This window comes from Aspergillus niger (genome assembly GCF_000002855.4).
Source record: "Aspergillus niger supercontig An17".
NCBI classification, from domain to species: domain Eukaryota; kingdom Fungi; phylum Ascomycota; class Eurotiomycetes; order Eurotiales; family Aspergillaceae; genus Aspergillus; species Aspergillus niger.
This window is the reverse complement of record NT_166532.1, coordinates 320,501-342,338: the sequence shown is the minus strand read 5'-3', so window position 1 is coordinate 342,338 and position 21,838 is coordinate 320,501. Positions and strand designations below refer to the sequence as shown.

Below are 21,838 nucleotides of genomic sequence, written 5' to 3'. Positions count from 1 at the left end.
CCGAACTTCCCCAACATTCTCTAAAAGCCCGCATACAGTCACACGGTCAACTGCTCGACGGTTGGTCGTCTACAGCCTTTCCCCATGCCTTCTCAAAGGCCGAGTCATCGTCCACTGCTACGACGGACGCTCCTGGGGTAGGTCCTTCTTCGCTGACCTCCTCCTTCTCAATCATCTCGGGGGCAGGCGATGTAGGAACCTCAAAGCCCGCCTCTGCTCCCGATGGCTGCGTCCTTGGATCGGTCCCAAGCAGCTCAGAGTCAAAATTTGAGCTGTATATAACAGCCGCAAAGGCCTCGAGCTCTCGTACTCCTTGTTCGATGGAAGTAAGATACAAGTTGGGGGGAGCTGTCCCATTTCCGATCACATGGGCTTGTCGAGCCAGAACGGCCAACACGTTTGCCAGCTTCGTCTTCGTGTCGGAGCCGTCAGCCGCGGGGACGACCGTGGCGACCGATGTGAACGACTGAGGAACGGACGTGGGCACCTGAGTGGACGACTTGAACGCGTCGGCCTTGCATTGTTCAATGAGAGTCTGGAAGCATTCATTGTTGAGAAGCAACATAACACGAGTGAAAGTCGGAGAGTCGATCAGATCGGCCGTCTCGTCCAGGAGATGGCGCAGCGATGCTGTTGTTTGAGGCGTCGCGGGTTCCGTCACTCCGAGAACCCCAGACTCCTGCAACAAATGGTCCTCCTCTTCCCGCGAGGGGAGCACATAAGACAACCACTTCCGATACCTGATAAGACAAATGAACGGTCAGCACCCGGCCACTAGGACTTGCTCATAGTCAACGTACTTCCTGTCCTCCTCGGTCACGCCCTCTATCTTCCCACGGACTTGTAGGATCAATTCCGACAGCTTGCTCACAGAAATGTCCTCCCGGGGGTTCAAAGGACCGAACACCTCTGTCACGGCGGCCTGCACCTCCTCCATCAACTGCTTCCAGCCTCGGTGAAGCAGCCACCAACTGAAGGCAAGGTATCTCCGATTTGTCTCAAAGTCATTTCCCAGTGTTTGTGTGAGGTCATCATCATCGTGATCCTCCAGACGAATAGTCGATCCATCCGCAGGGGGTGTAGCCATGGAGATCACGCTGGACAGATAGTTGCGTCGGCCGAGCAGGTTGAGTTGGATTCGAGTGAAGATGGTCAGCAAGGTCAGGGTATAGATGAGTGTAAACGACCTAGTGATAGCTATGATGGTCCGTTAGACTCCTTGGTTCCTGTAAAGAAGTGACAATATGGGGTGACTGACAGGTTATCTTGACTTCGTTCCATAGCTGAGTCTTGTTTCGCTTCGGCCGTGGTGAGCCGCTCCCCTCGATGGTCGACTCCCCTAATTGACTCGTACGGACAAAGCCATCGCTTTGGAAGCTAGACAAGCTGCGGCGATCGTCGTCCGTTATACTGGGGCCCACCGAGCTTAGATCCGAGCCTGTTCCTTCCCCAGCGTTAAGACGAGCTAGTCGCTCGGCACGCTTCTTCTGGAGTTCCTTGGTCAATTCTTCCACGGGAAGTGCCTCGAGGATATCCTCTGCCGCGGTCGGTAATAGAGCTAGCACAGTATAGGTACAGTCGGTCTGATTTTGTTCGAAGCGTCGCCGCAAGCTGGACAAGAGGCAATAGCCGTCAGTTACCGTTTTCGAACACGCGAGCAGGTCACAGCGTTGAGATAATGCGAGGTAAGGGAGGCCCATCACTTACTTCTCCCGAGCAATGCGGTCACTACTCATGCGCTCGCGTGCCTCTGAGATCTTGGACAGCAGATACTGGCCTGCAAGATAGCCCGCTCCGATCACGCCAGCTCCGATCGCAAGGCCCTTGCGATTGCGCCGGAACCAGCGCTTAGTAGCACTGATCATTATGGAGCAAAGATGATCGGGAACAGTTTCTCAGATACAGGGAGCAGCGTAGTTCATCGTACGAGGTAAAATAGAAAGCAAGAAAAAGAAGAATGGAGGTTGGGAATCACAAGGAAAGCCGAAGAGACGGCGTGAGTGATGGAAGAGCGACGGGAAGCACGGTCGGGGATCGAGGGTCCCTGGAGCGGCCTCGGCTAAAGAGCAGCCAGCAGCAACCACGTATGATCGTCACCAGCGGGTCAGGCTATCACGGATGCGAGGATATAGACTAGATATATCTATGCTCTGTACATGATTAGACTAGTAGACAGACAGAAGTTGTGGGGACTGGGAAGAAGAACCGAATGGCATTAGTTTGTGCCACTTCATCCCCGCGATTAGTTGCATCATCATTATTAGAAGTCACGGTGTTTCTGTTCTTTTCATTTGCATCTCAGCCTGATTCTGTCCGACGTGGACGCAGTTTGCCAGGTACCGCCAATACCAGACGATACAGACGCGGATGCCCCCTATCAGGGCTGATAAGGGATAAGGAGAACAGCCATCATACCGTCACAGGCGAGGGGCTCCCCATCATTACATACACGCCATGACTCTCCATTATTCTTCCCTTCATCATCGTCTTCTATCTTCCTTTCTTTATCTTCTCTCTTCTCTTCTCTTCCTTTCTTTCTCCTCCATATATAACTCTGCCCTTCAGAATCCTTGAATACACATGGATTATATCCCCAGCAAACCATGCCTCCCCCATAAACCTTTCTCCATGCCAACATCTCCACACCGGTCCTAGTCAATCAATCCCGCTCTGTCCCCCTCCCTCCCCCCCCGAACGCCAGCGTCATCGCCATCACTGGTTCCTCCCCCTTCAACCCCAGACTCGATCTGATCCATCCTTCGACTAAACACGTCGGAACCCCTTCCCCGCTGGACAGCTCAGCTTGGAACTTAACTGGACCGTCACTTGTGCTTGCCGATCGCTGAGCTCAGTTAATTTCTCCATCTTAAACAAGAGGGTGGCACCGGTCGCTGCCCCCATCAAGATGGAGCCCCGCAAAACGCCCCCGGAGTACTTTTTGGAGATCTTCGCAGATACCACCAACGTCCGCGACGTGTTAAAAGGTGAGTCAGTTCTTCTCTTCACTGAATCGTCGTCTCTATAACTACAAAACCTAAATACTAACATCTCTTCTCCACAAACAGGTATTCTCAACACCATCTTCTTCCACCGATACTTCCCCTCCATCCGCCCAATCACCTTCGACGTCCTCGACTTCACCCTCCCCGCCATCAACGACGTAGACCTCGAAACCCTCATCGACTCCCGTGTGAGTTCCCTCGTCCGCCAGCACTCCTCCGCCGCCAGCGCCCCCGATGGCGGCGGCGGGGGTGTCCGGGCACGGATGGCCGTGGAATTCTACGAAAAGCGACGTCGACGACCGGGAATCTGGTTTGGCGGACTATCAGGGAAGGGCGAGGAAGAAGTATGCTGGGAAGTGTGGAATTTGGACGTGACGATAGCCACTCCTCGAACAGAGTCTGGTATGGACGCAACCCAACCCACCTCCCCCCCCCCCCCCCCCATCTGCCAAGCCATTGCCTCTCTCCCTTGTACTGACATGTGATTGCCGGGTCTAGAACGCGCCAAAGTGCGCAAAGCAATGGAGAATATGCTTCAGAAAGCCGTCCTGAAGATCCTAGCCGTGGTTAACCGCGATAAGGAGCACATTCCCCCGATCACTACGAGCGATTCGAATCCGTTTCCTTATCGCGTGGTTTTAAACCCGAGATCGGATGGTTGGCAGAATCGCTTTGGGTTATACTGATGCAGGCTACCTACCTACTACCCCTCTACTGCTTCTTTCCTTTTAATCACACACAAAAAATGTGCCCAGGCTACGGTCACCTGGACGCAATATTGATATGATATACATGAAGACAATCCGAAGGGCAGGCTGGCGCGGCAGGGCACGTCTGGGGATGCATATGGAATGCTACCTATGTCATAGTATGTGTTTGCCCAGGAGTAGCAGCCTGCCGCCACCCCTGGTCCGTTTCCATTCCGGCGTCGGTGGCATTCGCAACAACAACAACCAGCTTTGATTCTCTTGCAAGTGTATTTTATCCCGCTTCTTTTTGTCCCCTTTATCATATGCGTCTCCTTCGGATTCGGTTCAGAGGATGAAATGTTCTTATACCCCCCACCCCCCAATGTCCGCCACTTACACTCTCCCATTTCCCTTCGACAGAGAAGGAAGACAAGAGAAGACAAGAGAAGACACGAGAAAAGGAATGAATGAATGAATGACCAGGAGGGTCAAGTCCAGTCCAGTCAAGTTATTGACAATGCTCAATTTACCAAGAAACGAGGCATAATGCATCAAAGTATAGCTATAATAATAATACCACACAGCCATGGGAGAGAGCACGGATATTAGGCCCGTGATAACCTCTCCCCTTTCCAACCAACGCGAAAAGATTCAACACGCAATTCTACTTAGATTCAAGTCATGGCAAAAATGAACAGCATGAAAACAACCACACAAGGATAGCCCAATTCTCGCCCGACAAGGCTCAAAGTATCGTATCGTATCAATCAGTCAATCAATCAATCAATCACACCGCTTCATCCAGTTACATCGATTTTCTCCAAACATATCGGCATTGAAAGGATCCTAGAAGGAAAGCTTTCGTAATTGCCTTTGTTTTGCAAAATTCCTCCAAAACATAAACCGAGACACGACTGACTCTGTGAGTTGACCGAGATCAAGCCACAGATTCACCCGGAGTTCGCGGTTTAGCTATTTACTGGTCCTTAGCAGCAGCCTCGGCCTGGGCGCGGAGGTTGGCCGAAGTGGAACCGCCCTGGAAGAAGCGGCCGAGCACGGGCTGGATGAAGGAGTGGAAGACAACTTGAGCACCGCTGGAGAAGAGGGTCAGTCGGAGTTCTGGTGATGATAATAATAATGGGTTTCGGAGCTGCGGGAAGTGGATAGCTTACTTGGTCTGGGGAAGAGACATCCAGAGGACAAGGGCGAACTTGAAGATGTAGTAGAAGGCTGTGTTGAAGCGTCGCGATCAGTTTATGTACTTTCCACTGTAGGAATCACATCAAACGTTGCGAATACTTACGGAACCAGTAGGGGGCAGAGATGGCGCTCTCAATGACGGTGAAGAAGGCGTAAACAACCCAGTACTAGAAGAATCACATGCCAATCAGTATAACCGCTAGCTGACGAGCGCACGTCGTCACGTGCAGAAAGATAACCTAGGCGTATGAAACGCCCGAGTCATGTCGCGATAACGGGGATCACGAGAAACATACCGTCAACCACTAAACGCAGGGTCACGATCATCAGCACAATTATCATCTAAGAAAACAGTAGGGAATAAAGAGATGGAGCATACCTGTGTGTCGTCGGCCTTTCCGGCGGTGAACAGAGCGTTCAGGGAGTAGTAACCAGGGATGAGGAAACCAGCGAGGTTGACGAGGAATTCACCGGCGATGTTGAAGAAGACCAAGAAGAAGTAGACGCCGACCAGGCCCAGGATCACGTAGACCTTGGGGACGGAGGTCTGGCGCTCCAAGTTGTTGAGGACAGGGTACTTGGAGAGCTAAAGTGTGAAGAGGAGATGGTTAGTTTAGCTTCGAAACTGGCGGCTGAGAAATATGCAAGTAGGCAGAAATCGGAGAACAACAACACGACTTCATCCCATCCTCCAGCTCTCCGACGATTCCAATCCGTGATGAATAAACATTGTAAGACAGGAATAAACGAGCAGATACAATGCAGGTAGAAAGGAAACCCCTTTCGCAAACCGATTGGGGGGGAGACAGGGAGGAGGAATAGGACACAAAACCAGAAAACGCACACACGACTTACCTCCTTGTCGAGCTGGGCAATGGCGTGCTGAGCACGATCCTGGAAAGAGGCCATTTTCGAAGGAAAATGAAGATAGCAGAAGCTGTACTAGGAGAAGGATGAAAGATCTGGGTTCGTAAACTCTTGGAGAAGGGAAAGCGAAAGTCGGATTCGGTCGTTATCAGGGCGCGGCAGAAGAGGAGAGGAGGACGAACGAGTAGGTGAGATTCGAAAGGACGAGCTGGCGGTTACGGAACCGCCAGCCGGGATGACGGTGGGGTCACGTGATGGGCTCATGACGTCGAGGGCTGGCCATTATTGTCCCCAGATGACGTTCCAGCAAGCAATCTGTTTGACCGGAATAGAAGCACATGAGAGTGCATCTCAAGGTGGGTCAGATGGGGATGCTGGTCGTGTGCTTGATTTCTGAGGATTTTTTATCTCTTTCCTACAGTCAGTGTACTTTCTCTTGGACGGAGTTCTGGAGGGATTTCTTTCCAGACAGTTCGATCGATACGCTCGGTATCAGCGATGTATAGTATGTTACGGGGGGTCTCGTCCGGGCCCCGGCGGCAGGGCTTTTTTCTTGTGCAGCTTTTTTTTTCTTTTTGTTTTGGGCTCCACTGGGGCTGGAATTATCCCTCACATTAAATAGTGAGTTATTGATTAATATTAGTTATCGACTAACTAATACTCTGATATGGCTCTACATAGTGCACATACTATCTATCATCCAGCATATATAAAGGTAGTAAGTAAACTGTGATGTTAAATGATAGGAGTAAACACTCCAACCACCAAAAAGTATCTGTGTCGATAAGAGTTCCTCCCGACCAGGACAAAATTCAGGACCTTGCTTGAATTTAGTAGGACTAGTAGTATTAGTAGTAACTAAGTAAGTAGGTACATGAAATCTGCATCTGCATCCATCCCCATCAACCAATGACCGAACCTCCTTCTCTCCCAGTAATATGCCCACCTTCTATACATAGTTTAGAGAGGAAGAGAAAGACACGGAGAAAGAGAGATCCATTCCCGTCCCATCCAAAGATCGAACGAATCCCGATCGCTTACCAAAGTTTCGGACTGGATTGACCGGGGGTCTGATACGTAACAAGATCTGCAGTTGCATCCAACAAACCCATTCCCACACAAGTCGGAATGCAACTATCTATCGAATTTTTGTAGGTGTAAAAAAACTCTCTAGAAAATCACGTAGGTAATTCTTATATCAATAGAAGGTGTCCTGAAATCCTAGACAATACTAGACTACAGATCTGGTGGAAAGAAGTGGATTATCGTGCCCGGTGTTTGTGTCTGTGTTTGTGTGTGCGGAATTAGTTTCCATTTCAATCCATAGTACACTTTATCCCACCATCTATGAGCCTGTGAACCTGATAGGCAGAGAGGTTCCTAACTAAATAGTTAGCGAACCACACGTTGGTTTTCAACTCCTTACTGGAAACAGGCTGAAAGTCGAAGAACTCATGTAAAATATGGATTTCCAATTCGAATGTGTAGATAGCATGTTGCGGTGTCATAATGTATCTCATGGTGTAAGCATCTACTGCCTTACGGGCATCTTGCGACCGAGCTACGAAGTCGGCCAATATAATTCAGGCCCAAGCTGGTTTGAAATACACGATGGCATGTTTACAATGATATTCTCATTGTCGGTATCTCACAATCAATCTGTCTACCCTCGTAGCTATAGGAATCCACACGGCATAATTTTGCACACCAACATCAAACATGGTACATTACGTAGGGCTACATTGACCGTCGCTAATAAATCACATAGTTGAAGATCCAATTACAACCAATGTCATCTTCAAAAGCGAGACTCCCCTGGCGGGCAGAACCCTCCCAGCCGAGTCCGAAGTGACAGTGAAAGATCCACGACCTGCCCGGTCTAGACATCGTCGGCACTCAAATGAGGAAAATGGAAGAGAGAGAGAGAAAGAAAAACAGGTGTAGTAATAGAAAATTCGAAGAGGATTCCGGGGAGAGAAGTGTAAAAGGAGAAATCGCTCGTCTTCAAATCGAATAGAGCAGTGCGCCATCAACCATCGTCCATCCCCAGCCACCAAAAGGTCACAGGAACGCCATCCACAGAGCAAAAGTCGGTAGGGAAAAAAGGGGGGGCATATCAAAGACAGATCAAAACAGCATAGAATGTAATGTGCAGGTATTCGAAGTTTTTGCAACACGTTAAACCATGTCAAGAAATAACAGCCACTATGTCTTCACCAACGTCTATTAGCAATGTCAATCATTCTCATTGACGCCATTGCCGGCTCCTGCAGCCGCGGCGTTGTCTCGGTTGCCGCTATTGAACGTGAGCTTCAGCTTTGGCGTAGCAACCGCTGAAGGTGTTTCGGCCCCCGATGCCGCAGCAGTCGACTGATCATTTCCGCCTTGTCCACCCAAGTCATCGTAGTTGGCAAACTGTGGGTAGCCTTCGGTCTCCTTCTTTAGCTCCGCCAAACATTTTGCCTAGGTACGGTCAGTAACTGCTCAATCTCGTCTGCTCACAGATGTGTACTCACCTCGATATCATTGGCATCCTGGAACAGGATGCTGCCATCCTCGTTGTAAGTCCGGGCATTTTGGCAAAGGAGATGGATGTCATTTCGGAAGTCCTTCAGGCTCTGATACTCCTCACGGTTGATCTTCTTCTTGATCATATCCATGGCGATCGGGTTCTGAATGACCATGTAATAGTCGGGATAATGCGACTTGGGCGGTGGCTTCATAAATGGCTCAATGATGGACCGCGTAACAGGGCCATCCTCGCTGTCTGACGAATCGGCCGGCAGCTCCGCCTCCATATCCATTAACGCTTGGTATACGGTATTGACGATGCGTTGCAGGATGGCACGATCCTCGGGAGACAGCGTCTCAACCGGCTTGGCTTGTCTTCCCCTCTTCCGCTTTGGCTGAGGCGTTTCCTCCACAACCTCCTCAGCCTTGCGCTTGGGAGCGGGACCCCTGCGACGCTTCTTCGGCTGAGGCGTCTCGGAGTTCTCGCGGGAAGGCTCCGGTGAAGAATCACCCACTGTTTTCTTTTGACGCTTCTCCTTGTTCACCCGACGACGCTCGACCCTCGCCTCTTTCCGAGCGATAGCATCCTCGATCGTGTCATCATCCGCATCGACAGCCATAAGCCATTGTTCCTCGGTAAGTCCGTCATCATACCGGGTAACCTTGCGTTCACGTGCACCGCGACCAGCTAACTCAACATCGACCTCCTCAGTTACCGGGTTGTCTTCCGTAAGATAGATGTCGGGCAACTCTTCTTCGCACATCAGACGAGGGTACTTGTGACCAGGGCCGTACTGTACGGTCTTCTGTCGTTCTTTATCAATACGCTGGAACGTAGTCAACTCCTCGTCGGACCGCGCCATGATGTCGTTCAAATCATCGTCATCCATCTCTTCCTGATCACCAATCTGATCGGCTGCCTCAGCAGTCTCCAAAAGCGTCCGCAGCAAAGCGTCACGCTCCTCATTGGTAGACTTGTTGTCGAACTTTCCTGCTTGGATGACCTTGCCATCCATATCGAGCTTGAACTGAGCTCGCTCCAGAATCTTCTCCTCAACCGAATTGGAACTGATCAGACGCAAGATACGAACTTCATTCTTTTGACCGATACGATGCGCACGATCCTGGGCTTGCAAATCCTGATGAGGGTTCCAGTCAGAATCGAAAATGATGACGGTATCGGCGGACTGAAGGTTAAGACCCAAACCTCCTGCTCGTGTCGATAGCAGGAAGCAGAAGTATTCCGAATCCGGGGCGTTGAATAATTTCAACAGATCGGACCGGTCGTCTGATTTGGTGGATCCGTCAAGACGGAGATACTTCAATCCACGAAGACGCAAGAAGTCTTCCATAATGTTCATAATCTGCGTCATCTGGAAGAACATCAGGACGCGATGGCCAGTGGCTCGGAACTTAGGCAGAATCCGATCCAAAAGCTCGAATTTACCGGCAGTACGCCAAATCAGATCGTTGGTTCCTCGTCCAGGGTTCATCTGGTCTTCCACTGGCTCAAACACGAACGGATGGTTGCAGAGTTTTCGCAACTGCATCAGCATGTTGCTAAGACCACGCATACCGGTCTTACCTCCCTTGCCATCGCTGACAGCCATCTTGTTATGTGTGACAAGCTGCCTGTATAGCTTGGCTTGCAACGCAGAGAAACGGCACTTGATGACTCTCTCTTGCTTGTCAGGAAGATCTTTCTCGACATCCTTCTTCAGACGTCTCAGCAGGAAAGGCCGCAGAACCTTGTGAAGGCGACGGATCACCAGCAGTTGTTCTTCTTCGCTCAGTTCCATACGATCTTGTCCACCTGTGTTGGCAAAAGGTGTGTTGAACCACTCATCAAACGACTTGACGGACTTGAAGATATTAGGCAGGACGAAGTTCAGCAGTGCCCACAACTCGGGAAGGTTGTTTTGCAAAGGTGTACCCGTCAAAATAAGACGGTAACGGCTAGTGTAGTACTGTGAAAGCGTGCTGCTCAGCTTGGACTGAGTGTTCTTCATACGATGACCTTCGTCGACAATCATGTGAGTCCACTTGATCTTGCTCAAAATCGGACGATCCTTGATGATGTACTCGTAGGTTGTCAATAGAACCTGGAAGTTACCCCAACGGATCTGTTGCTGTTGTTGCTTACGGGCATTGGGGGGTCCCTTGTAGACAACACGAGAAACAGACGGCGCCCACTTCTCAAATTCGAGGTTCCAGTTGGTAAGGGTACTAAGAGGGACGATGACGAGGAAGGGACCATTGTTCTTCTTCCTCTCAATGATGTAAGTGATTAGACTGATGGTCTGAATGGTCTTTCCGAGACCCATCTCATCAGCCAAGATACCATTGAGGTTGTTGTTGTACAGGGAAATCATCCACTGTAGACCCTTCATCTGGTACTCCTTGAGCGTACCACCGACAAGGATACTGGGTTGAACAGTCACCTCCTCCTTGATGCGATGTGCAACGGCATAGTAATCAATCTTCTTCTTTCCGTCACCTTCATCTTCGCTTCCGGAAGCAATCTCCTCTTCTTCATCTTCTTCAAAGAACTGGTCTTCTTCGCCATAGCGCTCGGCCAGACTCCGTTGTTGCTCCCGGACGGAGGCAGCAAGCTGTTTGAGGAAGTTATCGGTCTGCTTAAGAAGGTGAGAGATACGAGAATCCTTGGCCTGTCCGAGCAGCTTGAGATACGTTTCCTCGTCGTTGGCCTTCAAAGCCTGGAGACGTTGCTTGGCGGTACGCTCCACACGTCTCTGTTCTTCACGCTCCATGTGCTGGTGATGCTGAAGCATCGCGCGGCCCAGTTTCTGCATACGAGTACGCTGTTGGGCAGCAGCGGTCTGCAACTCGGCACCATGAGTAAGAATAGCCTGAAGATGATCATACTGCTTGCGCTTTTCTCTCGTTTCGCGAGCATCGCGCTGCTGTTTCTCCAACTTCTCGGTGATACGAGCCTCCCGTAGTGATTGCTTCTTCATACGGCGATGGCTCGAACGATTCGCAGTCATGCCCAGATTGTCAAAATGAAACATCTCATTCTGAATCTGCTTCCGGAAAAGTCTTTGTTTCGGTAAAAGATTGAGCATCTTGTATTCAATAAGGGCCTTGAGCTTCACAGAGTCATCCGCAGTGGCGGTGTCGCTCTGGCTAGAATCCCACGCGCCAATATTGGCAGGAAGCTCAGCCAATTCCGCCTTTCGTGCGTTGATTCTGTTGTAGAGGGCTATTTCCCGTTCCTCGCGCACTTGCTCGAGGTCGATTCCAGGTGGCATCAAAGCGGGAATACGCATGCGGTTGGCGCGAGAGGCGTGGTCGGTAAAGCTGACAGTCTTGGGTATCAGATCGTATGGCGCCTGGAAGTTCTGATAGAAATCTTTGTGCTGAGGGGCTTCTGTTGTAGTTGGCTGATCCGGCTTGCTCTGAGCAGTGGCTTCCAAGACGCCTTCCGCAGCCGCGACATTCTCGGATGGAGCAGGAGTCTCCTGCTTCTTCGAAGGGAAAAGTTGCTGTTGAACGCGAGCCGGAATCGGAAGGTTCTTAGATAGCATCTTGAAAGCTAGGATTTGGTTCCTAAGCGTTGCAAGCTGCTCAGCAGAGAAGCTATTCCCGGTCCCAGGTGCGCCTTTCTGAGGGACGCCCTGGGCTACAGGCTGTTGACCCCCTGTCGCGCTGGCATCCGGTATATTGGTATTTGTCGCGCTGGGAATAGAATTGTTGCGGCCTATAATGGATCCGAGTCAATGAGCAAGCCATACGACATGCTATGTACAATGAGAAGAGATAGGACGTACCATTCATGCCATTCGCAGCGACAGCATCAGTATTCGAGCCATTGAGCTGCTGTTGCTGCTGTTGTTGTTGTTGCTGCTGCTGTTGACGTTGCTGCACCTGCAATTGCTGCTGTTGCATCTGCCTCTGTTTGTGGTAGGCTTGTTGCCGTTGAAAGGCTGATAGAAGATTGTGGGCCTTAAGGTATTCAGGGTCATCATGGCGAACGCCTTGTTCCTGCATCTGTTTGAATTTCTATCGAGGAGCTATGTCAGAGGGATTTTACATTTGAAAATTAATTGAATATATATTGAGGGAGAGAAAGCAGGTAGATAACAGGGAGGTGTGGTGGTAGTGCTTCCACAAGGGACGGAAAAGCATACCTGGAAGACCTCTTGGATTTGTTGTTGCGTGATGTTTGGCGGCAACGACATGTTTCCAGCCGCCATACTGGGTGCTGACTGGAGAGAAGCCATGGTTTAGCGCGTGGTGGACGTATTCATAAGCGAAACGACACGCTGGGGGGCGACGTGGAAGCGACCTGGATGCGACAGGCCCCGAACAAGCGCCTAGGGAAACACGTGGGAATTGAGGACAGCGAGGGTAAATGACAATTTGCGCAGGGAAGGGCGATCGAGTGCGCTAAATTACTGATGTGGAGGGATGGGGAGCTCCTTATGTCGATGAATGCGACTGGTAGCGGTCTGTATCTGGACCTTGGCGACAAGTTTCGTGATGTTTGGACCAGGCCGGGGGAGACACAGGGCGGTAGGTGACAAAACAGGAGAATCAGGAAGAAGGGGGAAGGGGGTGTAAAACACGAGGATGTAGGGGTGGAAAGGACCCCAGACGGAGGGGCCGCGTTGGAAAAGGCGCGTGGAAGGCCAGTCTGGATGAAATGGAGATGGAGGGGACGGGGCTTTCGCGACTTTCCGTGCTGGTCGGGGAAACTGGCGGTGCTCAGCCTGTGCCTGTAACGAGGAGAGGCAGGCGGCGAGACGTTGGAAGAAGATTTCGTGCCGGGTCACGTGTATTCACTGCCCGCGCCCGTCGCTGACTCAGCTAGGCCGCACCGGCTTGCCCGCCTTGGACCTAGCGTCGTGCCCGCCCTCGGCACTCCGCGCTAACATCGGGATACTACGTTGAGGAGAGAACTATTGTTAGGTGCTTATACGAATACGCCAGCATCAAACGCCGATGACTTGATAAATGCCTATCCCAAGGACTGAATAATTTACACTACCAACCCCGTCTAAGAAAAGAAAAACAAAAACCCATCCCTTATGCACTAACACGTCTGTGGGACACCTGTCCTGTGTGTGTTCCGTGGCATTCATCCACCACTGCTGCTGCTGCAGGCCCAAATTATCGCTGATCAACCTTTTCAGACTACTAGCGACCGTGCGAGGCTCTGCCAACCGATTTATTAGTTCTATCCATCACTCTCCAGTAGAGATGAATACAGCGCATATGTGGCCAACCACCCCCGCTAGACAGATTTTCCGGAAATCCGTGAGCAACAATTTGGTATATAGCCCGCCAAATCCTCCAAGGTCCAGCTTGTTTGTAGTAAGATACACCGTGAGCAAATAAAAGACTCAGTATTCGCCTGCACTGAGGATAGGGCGCTTCATGGGAGGCGGTGGCGGCGCAGGCTTCTTGGAGCGGGGAGGTGGGGGTGGAGGAGCCTTCTTGTTCAGTGGTGTGCCATTCAGGGTAGTAGAGCTGGACTTTCTCGAGACAGCACCTCCATACGAAGACACTGGAGATGGATTCCGCCCCATATACGTCCTCTCGGGACTGGTGCCGCTAATAGGACTAGGCTCCTCCGACTGTTCCATGTACGGGTCAACATATGATCTGCCCATGGTCCGGGACTGCACGCTATTTCTGCGGCCAATATAGTTGTCACTAGCTGCCCGGGATGGCCATTGGTATGTGCCAGGGGATTGCTCTTGGCGCAATTGCGTAGGTCCTTCAAATGTCGTAGTTCTGTTCAGAGCAGGTCTCTGAGAGAAAGCATCTGGCGGGTAGACCTCTCTGGCAGCTGGCTCGATAGAAGATGCCCTGGTCGATCGAATAATAGGCCGCAGATCAGCCGTGTTGTCGGTCTCCTCATGCAGTGGTTCATAACGTTCATGATAGGAATGCGCAGTGTTGGAGCGAGGGCGTCCTGGACGACGGGTGCTGGGAGGCTGGGCTCTGCTAGTACGTTAGCATGACGATGTAGCTTTACAATTCAAGCAATCCTCACCTGCTCGGCCAGTCATATCTGAGTTGGAGAAGAACATCACGACAGCGCTCGTGATAGTCAAGCTGAGCCTCCAGGAACGCTTCCAGGTTCGCAACACCGTCAACTTCGGAGTCCTTGATGTCCTGCATGCGCCGTGATACATCATCGTTGGCCTCTTCATATTTGACCTTCTGGGTCCGGAGCTCTTCCTCCACGCGGAAATCTTCCCTCTTCGCCTTCTCCATCTTCGAGAGGGAGGTATCGTAGGCCAGACGTCGGCTGTCAAGCTTCTTGCGAGCAGTCTGTGAAACATCGAGTCAGCATTTCAGACCACTCAATTGGTGCTCGCAAACTCCGTCATACCTGGTACTCTTTCATCTGAGTCAAGGAATGCTCCAGCGATTCCAGCCACCCCGCGTTTACCTGGGAGATGTAAGCGTCCTGGAGACGAGCCAGGCGCTCCTCGGCCCTTCCAAGCACTGCGTAGACAACGTCATCAGCATAAAGCTTGCGAATCAGTAGTTATGTTAGCTTACTGGTCATGCAGCGGCCGTACTCAGAGTTCGCATCGAAGTCTTCGCCATGGCCAACCATGCTACTACCCAGATGAGCAATGGGCAAGGTCTTTTCCTTATCGTCACCTTCACTCCGCTTCGAAATGGACTTGATGTAAGAGCCAGTCGCCTTGTGGATACGGTCAATTCCTAAAGGGTAGCAAATGAGTAAATGGACCGGATATATACCATGAGACTTGGGTGTCGTGATCCTTACCCTCGTGGCGCACGTTCATCTCTGTTTCCAAGGCTTTGAAGTCATCGGAGAGAGTGGTCTTGGCCTCTCCGCCCATTCTCTCCCCCGCCCATTGCTTGAAGCGATCGAACTTGCGATTGACGTTCATGTTGACGGATTATAGGGTAAATAGGAAATAGAGTGGGAAAACGAATGTCGTATTGATCCGAGGTTTATGCTCTAGGGAAATGAAGGTTACGATGCGACCAGAAATTAAGTTAAACCGTCTTGGTGATGTTTGTTTCTCCAATCGAGGGTTGTTGCAAGAGAAATTGAAACGAAAGAAACAGGATCCGTAAGAAGCACGCTGCTGCGTATGAGACAAAAAGATGGCGCCACAGCCAGGAGGCGAGAAGTGAGAATGAAAGCAAGCAAGTAGAAACAGAAAGGGTAGGTGGTAAAAAGAAAAGGTGCAGCAGAGTTGCGACAGACCAGGAGGGACGGGTTGGGTCTTAAGGGAAGGCTCGAAAAGGGTGACAGGGGAAATTAGCAGGTGGGATTATTTTTTCCTTTTACTATTATTATGCCTATTGATTATTATTTTAGTATTTTTATTATTACTACCTTAATTATTTTTTCCGGACAAAAGAGAATATTATTAGTAAATCCGGGGCTGCCATTGCGACCATGGCAGTGTTCATCGAGGAATGACAGACAGCAACAGCAACGACCACAATGCCATTGCCAATCGCAAGCGGGCCAGACACTCTGCGATGGAGCTGGTTGCACGGAAAGCGCCACATTGCCTTTTCAAGGTTCCCAGCGGATTTTCTCCCCCACCAACGCTCGACCCAAACGGACCCGGGAAAAGAATTTGGTCGCATGATGATTCTCGTTGCCTTGCTTGGTCTGTCCTAATCCCATCCATCCTTTCTTTCCAGAGTGTCATGCTTTACTGGGTTAATTCTACCCTAAACCCGAGGCAGTCAGTATATCATATTCAACCATCCTACGGACGGATTGTGAAGCAAACCCAGTCCCTGTGATGGATGGAGGGTTCGATCCATCCAATGGGCAGTGGAGGCGGGGCCAGAACCGCCATAATTAAGTTCGGTTGGCCCAGCAGGATGAGGTGTACCTGAAACCTAGCAGCTCTCCTATCTGGAATTTCCAACTAGTGGGTTGGTCTACTTTAGCTGGTTTTAGCCAAGGTACAGACGCTCCGGTGGCACAGCCGGTTGATAAGTTGCTGACGAAGGCCCTATCGTTATCATTGACCTGCAAAACCGGGTTTGTCAATCAGACCTGAGCGGATCTAGAGGTGTATCAGAATGAGAAGCATCATAGGCCAGAGCCGATTCTGGACTGCCGGAAGTGACACGCGTTTGTGGGCCATTGCAGTGGGGATCCACTGCCGTCGATTGGCGGTCGATGGCCGATGGTCGGTCCCAAACGTGGTCCTCCATTGGAAGCTCTCCTTTGCCACCACTTGAGATTCGTTCTATTTACAGAACAGACTGTGGGCGGCTACCTACCCAGTAACCAGATGGTCTAGATACACAGTCTTGTGAGTCTGGAAGTCCGGAGAGCATCGAAAAGGTTGGTTCAGTCAGTTATTCAAACAATCATGATGCTTAAGAGACTCAGGGTAGAGCTTCTGTTCCTTGTAGGTGGGGCTGCCCCAAAGGATGAACTGTAGGCTGTGTAAAGATCTCCCACAGTATGTCCGGAAGCAATTCAAGAGGACTCCAACTCAAGCAATTATGGTTCAGGGTCCAAAGCGACAGACACGGCAGAGGGGCCCCTATAATACTTTGTAACAATATGTTTTCCTCTGATCATGACTCTTTACAGTAACCTGAAAGCGCCAGCGTGGGACGCGATCACCGGGTCATGATGCAAGACCTGTCCGATGCATCAACAATCATTGCCATTGGTGAGTCAGAGAAGCTTATCTGGCGGAAACTGGCGGTAAATTACACGGCCACGTACAGGTAAACGATCAATTGCATTGTGTCTGCTTTACATTGGGTGAGAGCACAGAGTATCTCAGGATGATCTTATCCGGGGCTCCAAGAGATAATTCGTAGATCCTGCGACTAAACCTATCAAGAGTCATAACGACCTTAAACCCACATCTCTTTCTCAATCTGAAACAAACACTCGATGCGGAGGTTCATGGTCAAACGGGCAACGATCACACCTTTTGTTTGAGAAAGAAAGGAGACCCCTACACGGAGAAAAGTGGGACCCGAGGACCACAGGCGGGAAAGAGGTATACTGACTACCCCAACACCATCACAATGCTTAACGCCTCGGCGCTGAAGCAGGAATGCTAGATTCCTGGATCTCTGTACTTAAGGGTGGATTGTGAGAATACTAGAATCCCTGTACGGAAGCTTTGTGGAGTACTCGTATCATTGTTCGAGAATCACATTGGTTCAGGCAATATTAGTAGTATATATATCTGGTTCTTCTACTTGGCTTATTCTCGAGCAACAGCTAAACTAACTACTAACACAAGATTGGGTACTACATATATCGTACTTAGTAAATGCTATTCTTATGTGCTATGGCTCTTCGTCGAGTACCTATCAAGATAACAACTCCCTCATACCGTCACACTCGAACTACTTCTTTGATGCAGTCACGTGTCGTACCTTCGGGCAGTTAACAACACAACCAGACTCGGCAGCCTTCTTTAGCTATCATTCGTACTACTCAACAGCTCCTTGAATCTTGTAGTGCGGTACTCAAACATATGGCTTCTTTCCTGTTTATAGACCTCGATGGTGAGCCAGTACACGATAGAAATCATAGGCAACGGAAGAACAGGGTAGTAGTGATCTACTGCGACAACAGAGCTCCCTGAAATCATCATTCATGCCGTCGTGTCAACCAAGTTCAAGCCGTGTATTTTGAAAGTGCGATCCCGAACCATTCAATTTAGATGCACCGACACAACTGGCTGGAGCAGGGAAGCCCATCCATCCCCTGTCTCGCCCCTCCCCTGAATACGAATACGTAAGTCATCAACATCCGCGGCAAACCCACCAAGACATTGATTTAGCGGATACGCGTATACAACCCTTACTGTCAGGTCCCATCGAGGCAGTGCATGTCATGCGACAGGATCGCTTAATCTGCGATCACCCATCCCCTCATAAGGTTTCATTCCTTCTCATCTTCAAACACAATAGGTGCTTAAAACAACTTAAAGTATTTCTACAGCGCTTCATGACCCAATGCAAGCGTTTCATCAACCGAACACCCTCCCCCAACGCCGTAAGAACCTACTGCACGCCAAGCAAGAAGTTCCTCATCCTGCACCGGCACTACAGGTTGTACATCCTGCATTGTAACAGTAGTAGGAACAACGAACCCATCCTCCTCCTCAGCGGCTAGTAAAACATCGAAGTCATTCCATAGCACGGGCCAATTTCCAGCATCCTCACCCTCACCCTCACCCCCAACCCAATCCCTACACGATCCCTCCAACACCTCCCCATCACCACTCTTCCTTATAACATCAACCACATACCTCCCCACCGTAACGCCCATCACCCTTTTAAACACCCTATGAAAATGACTCGGCGTCAGCCCCGCCTCCGCCGCCAGCATCCGCAACGTCGGTTTTGAACCCGCCTGCACAGAAGCCCTGATAGTCTGACAAGCTCTCTGCACTGAGGGGATTTGCGGATGGAAAGTAGTACTAAAAGTACCACTACCAGTAGCTGTGGTATTGCTACCCGCCCCCAACAAGTTGTTGCTATTGTTGATGACAATCTCGGGTTTGCAGCGCTTACAGGGGCGAAACCCTGCAAGCTCAGCCTGCGAAGCTGTATCGTAGAACCGGACGTTGGCTCGTCGGGCGAGACGCGCGGGACAGGTTGGGCGGCAGTAGATTTTTGTTGTGAGGACGGCGTACACGAAGGCGTTGGTAAATTTGGGGTCGCGGGTTTGGATGGCGAGCCAGCGGGTGGATGGGGATGTGGAGGAGGGGGATAGGGATGGTTTGGGGAGAGGGAGTTTCGGGGGTGGTACCATTTTGGATGTAGGAGTAGGTATCAAGGGGGTAAAAGATTGGTATTGGTCTTGAGTGAGTATGATATTTTGTTTGTACATATAAGTCTATGGTGCTAATTGTTCTTGAAATCGCCTCCATTTATTTCTTCATGGTGAGTTGGGGGGTTAGATGGTATTCGGCTGTGATTGGTCACTTTGGGAGCAAGGTTTCGTATCTCGGTTGCTGCAGTGTCATGCATCATTGACATTTCATCCTATACTTTCAATAGTTATATCATGAAGAGGGCAAAAAGAGGCCTCAAGGGCTCATGTGCATTGTACTAATTACATCCGAAGTCATTTGTTGCATGACGGCAATAATGAATGTGTTAGACCCTAATCTGGTGAGAAGCAGATATATATCCGACCTGAGCACAGGCACTGCAGTAATAGGATAAACTCCGTCTGTGCTCAACTACTTTCGTAATTACTTTAAGTAGCAGGAACTTCAAGGTCTCTGCAATTGCCCGGTCCACAATATCTGGGGTAAGAAGATTGGTGGCTAGGTAGTAATAATTCGAGTAGCATTGAACTGCATTCAACCCGATGTGGAAATGTGTCTAATATCCTCGATAACTCACGGCGTGTATCCGATGGCTCGCTTACACCTATGAAGAGAAAAAGTAGCATATACTTGATCTTAGGAGACTCAAGCAAAATGGCTGAGCAAAGTAGCAGCAATTGCAGATTCGAAGTCTACTTCTGAATCTCTCGCATGGCTAGCTAGAGACCAATTCTTGTACGAATCCCGCAATACGGTTTCTTTTGACGGACCTGATGACTTGCAGGAAAGATCTTCCTAGTTCTACCGTTTAAAATAGGATATCTCAAAAAACATGCACCCGAGTTTGAATTTTTTGAACCCATTTCTTTTGCTTTGGTCATCATGAAAATATTTGGTGGCCACGACCTAGATTCGCTAAGGACGCGTGGGAGATTATCCGCAGTCGCCTAAGTACATATGCCTCATAGCAAAAGAGCATTTTCAACCCGTCACAAAGAAAACTCCACACAATATCACGCTTACTCCTTGGTCTTCTGGGTACCACGGAGCAGACCAGTTCTCCGGGCAGCGATAAGACCGGCTTTTTGACCCTGGGCAGCGTAGCGGGAGATGGTCGAGGCCTTACCAATGTGCTGGTGGTTACCACCACCGTGAGGCTGTAGAGAAAACATGTCAGAATCTGTAGATAAATCGACAAAATCATTGAAGGGAGCCTTACGTGATCCACGGGGTTCATGGCAACACCACGGGTCTTGGGCCAAGAGTTGCGCTTGACAGCGAACTTGTGCTTGGCGCGAGAAGCCTCTGTAGGGAATGAGTTAGCCATCAAAGTCCTCTTCTTTAACCGCATTCTCTCCGAAGAGTGATTCAACGGAGCCAGATTTCCGGAGACATACTCAGCAAAGGCTTGTCGGTACGACCACCACCAGCGACGATACCGATCATACCACGGGCGGTGTTCTTGACGACCTTCTTGGCACCGGAGGGAAGCTTGACACGGGTCTTGCCCTCCTCGGGGTTGTGGCCGATGACGGTAACGTAGTTACCGGAGGTACGACCAAGAGCACCACGGTCACCAGCCTTCTCCTCGACGTTGGTCACAACGGTACCCTCAGGGACGGAGGCGAGGGGAAGGACGTTTCCGACAGTCAGGGCGGCGTTCTTTCCGGCGTAGACGAATTGACCGGTGTACATGCCCTCGTTGGCGATGAAGGTCTCGGTGATGGTCTTGAACTTGTAGGGGTGACGGAACTGGACCTTGGCGAGGGGAGCACCACGGCCGGGGTCGTGGATGATCTCCTTCACGACACCACGAGTGTATCCATGACGCTCGGCGTAGTCGAGGGTGCGGAACTGGGCAGGAGCCTTGTTGAGACGGGTGTTTGCCGCTGTCGAGCGAAAAATTGTATCAGTAAAAATTGATCTGGAGATGCTGCGAATTTCGCTTCAGGATCTCTGCGGTCGCACTCACTGAAAATGGATCCACGACCCTTCCTCTGGTTGCGGATCACGCGACCCATGGCGACTGTCTATATAGGAACCTGGACGTTAGTATTGAGAAAGTTCCGCCTGGCGACCTTGTGGTGGGAGAGTTCGAGTTCTCGTACCTCAAAATGCTAAGATTGGGCTTGTCGGGTTGGTGTTGAGAATTCGTCGGCGAAGGGCTGTGTGGGCTTTAGGGTGGAAGTCGCTAATCTAACCGCGCTAGGACTAGTGCCGTTTTGTGGGCGCGGCTGCGTGGCGCGGGTCGCCTTCTTACTAAGACGGCATAACTAACGTAGGACTTCGCAATTAACGAACATATCTTGCACTTGGTGAACTTCTTGTATCATCATGAGTAAAGAATGGTTATTATTATGACTGCAGAGTAGTGAGGTTACTGATAAAGTGCAACCGTTGTTGGTGATGAAATTCCCTTCTAGATACACACTATCCCTTCTTTCTGAATTCCACACTTTATTCAAATTCGTTCTTTATTGAACTGCCGCTTCCCATTCAATCTACCCTGCCTCTGTCTCGGTCACTCGCAGCTCATCCATGTCGGATTCCGTCTCTTAACAAGCAGTGTTCCTCCTGCTACTGTTACCTGAGATGTCCTTGCAGTGGGCTATTAATTCAAGGCACCGCCTTTCAATATCTGACCTGGGCTGACCTGGCTTAATAGCACTATTTGTCTTGCTGGCGTCTCTATATCATTTGGGTGTCTTCTCCATGTAAACAGATCATACTGGTTCGGAGTGGTCAAATTCGATCATCCGGGTCAGCAGAC

The 21,838-nt window shown here is 50.3% G+C and overlaps 9 protein-coding genes across 9 annotated transcripts; 3 read left to right on the top strand and 6 right to left on the bottom strand.

Moving 5' to 3' along the window:
* Window positions 1-46: 46 nt before the first annotated feature.
* On the bottom strand, window positions 47-1,865 carry An17g01440 (uncharacterized protein; the record flags this gene model as incomplete). Its single annotated transcript, XM_001398336.1, has 4 exons — window positions 47-740; window positions 801-1,197; window positions 1,259-1,611; window positions 1,708-1,865. The coding sequence occupies 4 exons, from the start codon at window positions 1,863-1,865 to the stop codon at window positions 47-49; spliced, it is 1,602 nt and encodes a 533-aa protein (XP_001398373.1).
* A 1,040-nt stretch (window positions 1,866-2,905) lies between these two features.
* An17g01430 (uncharacterized protein) lies at window positions 2,906-3,688 on the top strand (the record flags this gene model as incomplete). Its single annotated transcript, XM_001398335.1, has 3 exons — window positions 2,906-2,984; window positions 3,066-3,404; window positions 3,501-3,688. 3 exons carry the CDS (start codon window positions 2,906-2,908, stop codon window positions 3,686-3,688), a joined length of 606 nt encoding a protein of 201 aa, XP_001398372.1.
* A 979-nt stretch (window positions 3,689-4,667) lies between these two features.
* An17g01420 (uncharacterized protein) lies at window positions 4,668-5,800 on the bottom strand (the record flags this gene model as incomplete). Its single annotated transcript, XM_001398334.3, has 6 exons — window positions 4,668-4,785; window positions 4,864-4,921; window positions 4,995-5,058; window positions 5,188-5,196; window positions 5,271-5,477; window positions 5,747-5,800. 6 exons carry the CDS (start codon window positions 5,798-5,800, stop codon window positions 4,668-4,670), a joined length of 510 nt encoding a protein of 169 aa, XP_001398371.1.
* Window positions 5,801-7,993: 2,193 nt separating this feature from the next.
* Window positions 7,994-12,513, bottom strand: An17g01410 (uncharacterized protein; the record flags this gene model as incomplete). Its single annotated transcript, XM_059745466.1, has 4 exons — window positions 7,994-8,221; window positions 8,275-11,990; window positions 12,061-12,280; window positions 12,421-12,513. The coding sequence occupies 4 exons, from the start codon at window positions 12,511-12,513 to the stop codon at window positions 7,994-7,996; spliced, it is 4,257 nt and encodes a 1,418-aa protein (XP_059602823.1).
* A 177-nt stretch (window positions 12,514-12,690) lies between these two features.
* An17g01400 (hypothetical protein) lies at window positions 12,691-13,183 on the top strand (the record flags this gene model as incomplete). The annotated part of the gene is made up of 2 exons (XM_059745465.1): window positions 12,691-12,805; window positions 12,948-13,183. 2 exons carry the CDS (start codon window positions 12,691-12,693, stop codon window positions 13,181-13,183), a joined length of 351 nt encoding a protein of 116 aa, XP_059602822.1.
* Window positions 13,184-13,635: 452 nt separating this feature from the next.
* An17g01390 (uncharacterized protein) lies at window positions 13,636-15,168 on the bottom strand (the record flags this gene model as incomplete). Its single annotated transcript, XM_059745464.1, has 5 exons — window positions 13,636-14,239; window positions 14,292-14,572; window positions 14,634-14,749; window positions 14,807-14,974; window positions 15,042-15,168. The coding sequence occupies 5 exons, from the start codon at window positions 15,166-15,168 to the stop codon at window positions 13,636-13,638; spliced, it is 1,296 nt and encodes a 431-aa protein (XP_059602821.1).
* A 220-nt stretch (window positions 15,169-15,388) lies between these two features.
* On the top strand, window positions 15,389-17,338 carry An17g01380 (hypothetical protein; the record flags this gene model as incomplete). Its single annotated transcript, XM_059745463.1, has 8 exons — window positions 15,389-15,414; window positions 15,490-15,552; window positions 15,694-15,958; window positions 16,126-16,236; window positions 16,401-16,537; window positions 16,647-16,694; window positions 16,865-16,970; window positions 17,219-17,338. The coding sequence occupies 8 exons, from the start codon at window positions 15,389-15,391 to the stop codon at window positions 17,336-17,338; spliced, it is 876 nt and encodes a 291-aa protein (XP_059602820.1).
* An 886-nt stretch (window positions 17,339-18,224) lies between these two features.
* On the bottom strand, window positions 18,225-19,046 carry An17g01370 (uncharacterized protein; the record flags this gene model as incomplete). Its single annotated transcript, XM_001398329.1, has 2 exons — window positions 18,225-18,682; window positions 18,749-19,046. The coding sequence occupies 2 exons, from the start codon at window positions 19,044-19,046 to the stop codon at window positions 18,225-18,227; spliced, it is 756 nt and encodes a 251-aa protein (XP_001398366.1).
* A 1,041-nt stretch (window positions 19,047-20,087) lies between these two features.
* Window positions 20,088-21,089, bottom strand: An17g01360 (60S ribosomal protein uL2; the record flags this gene model as incomplete). The annotated part of the gene is made up of 4 exons (XM_001398328.3): window positions 20,088-20,225; window positions 20,288-20,373; window positions 20,466-20,957; window positions 21,041-21,089. 4 exons carry the CDS (start codon window positions 21,087-21,089, stop codon window positions 20,088-20,090), a joined length of 765 nt encoding a protein of 254 aa, XP_001398365.1.
* Window positions 21,090-21,838: the final 749 nt, after the last annotated feature.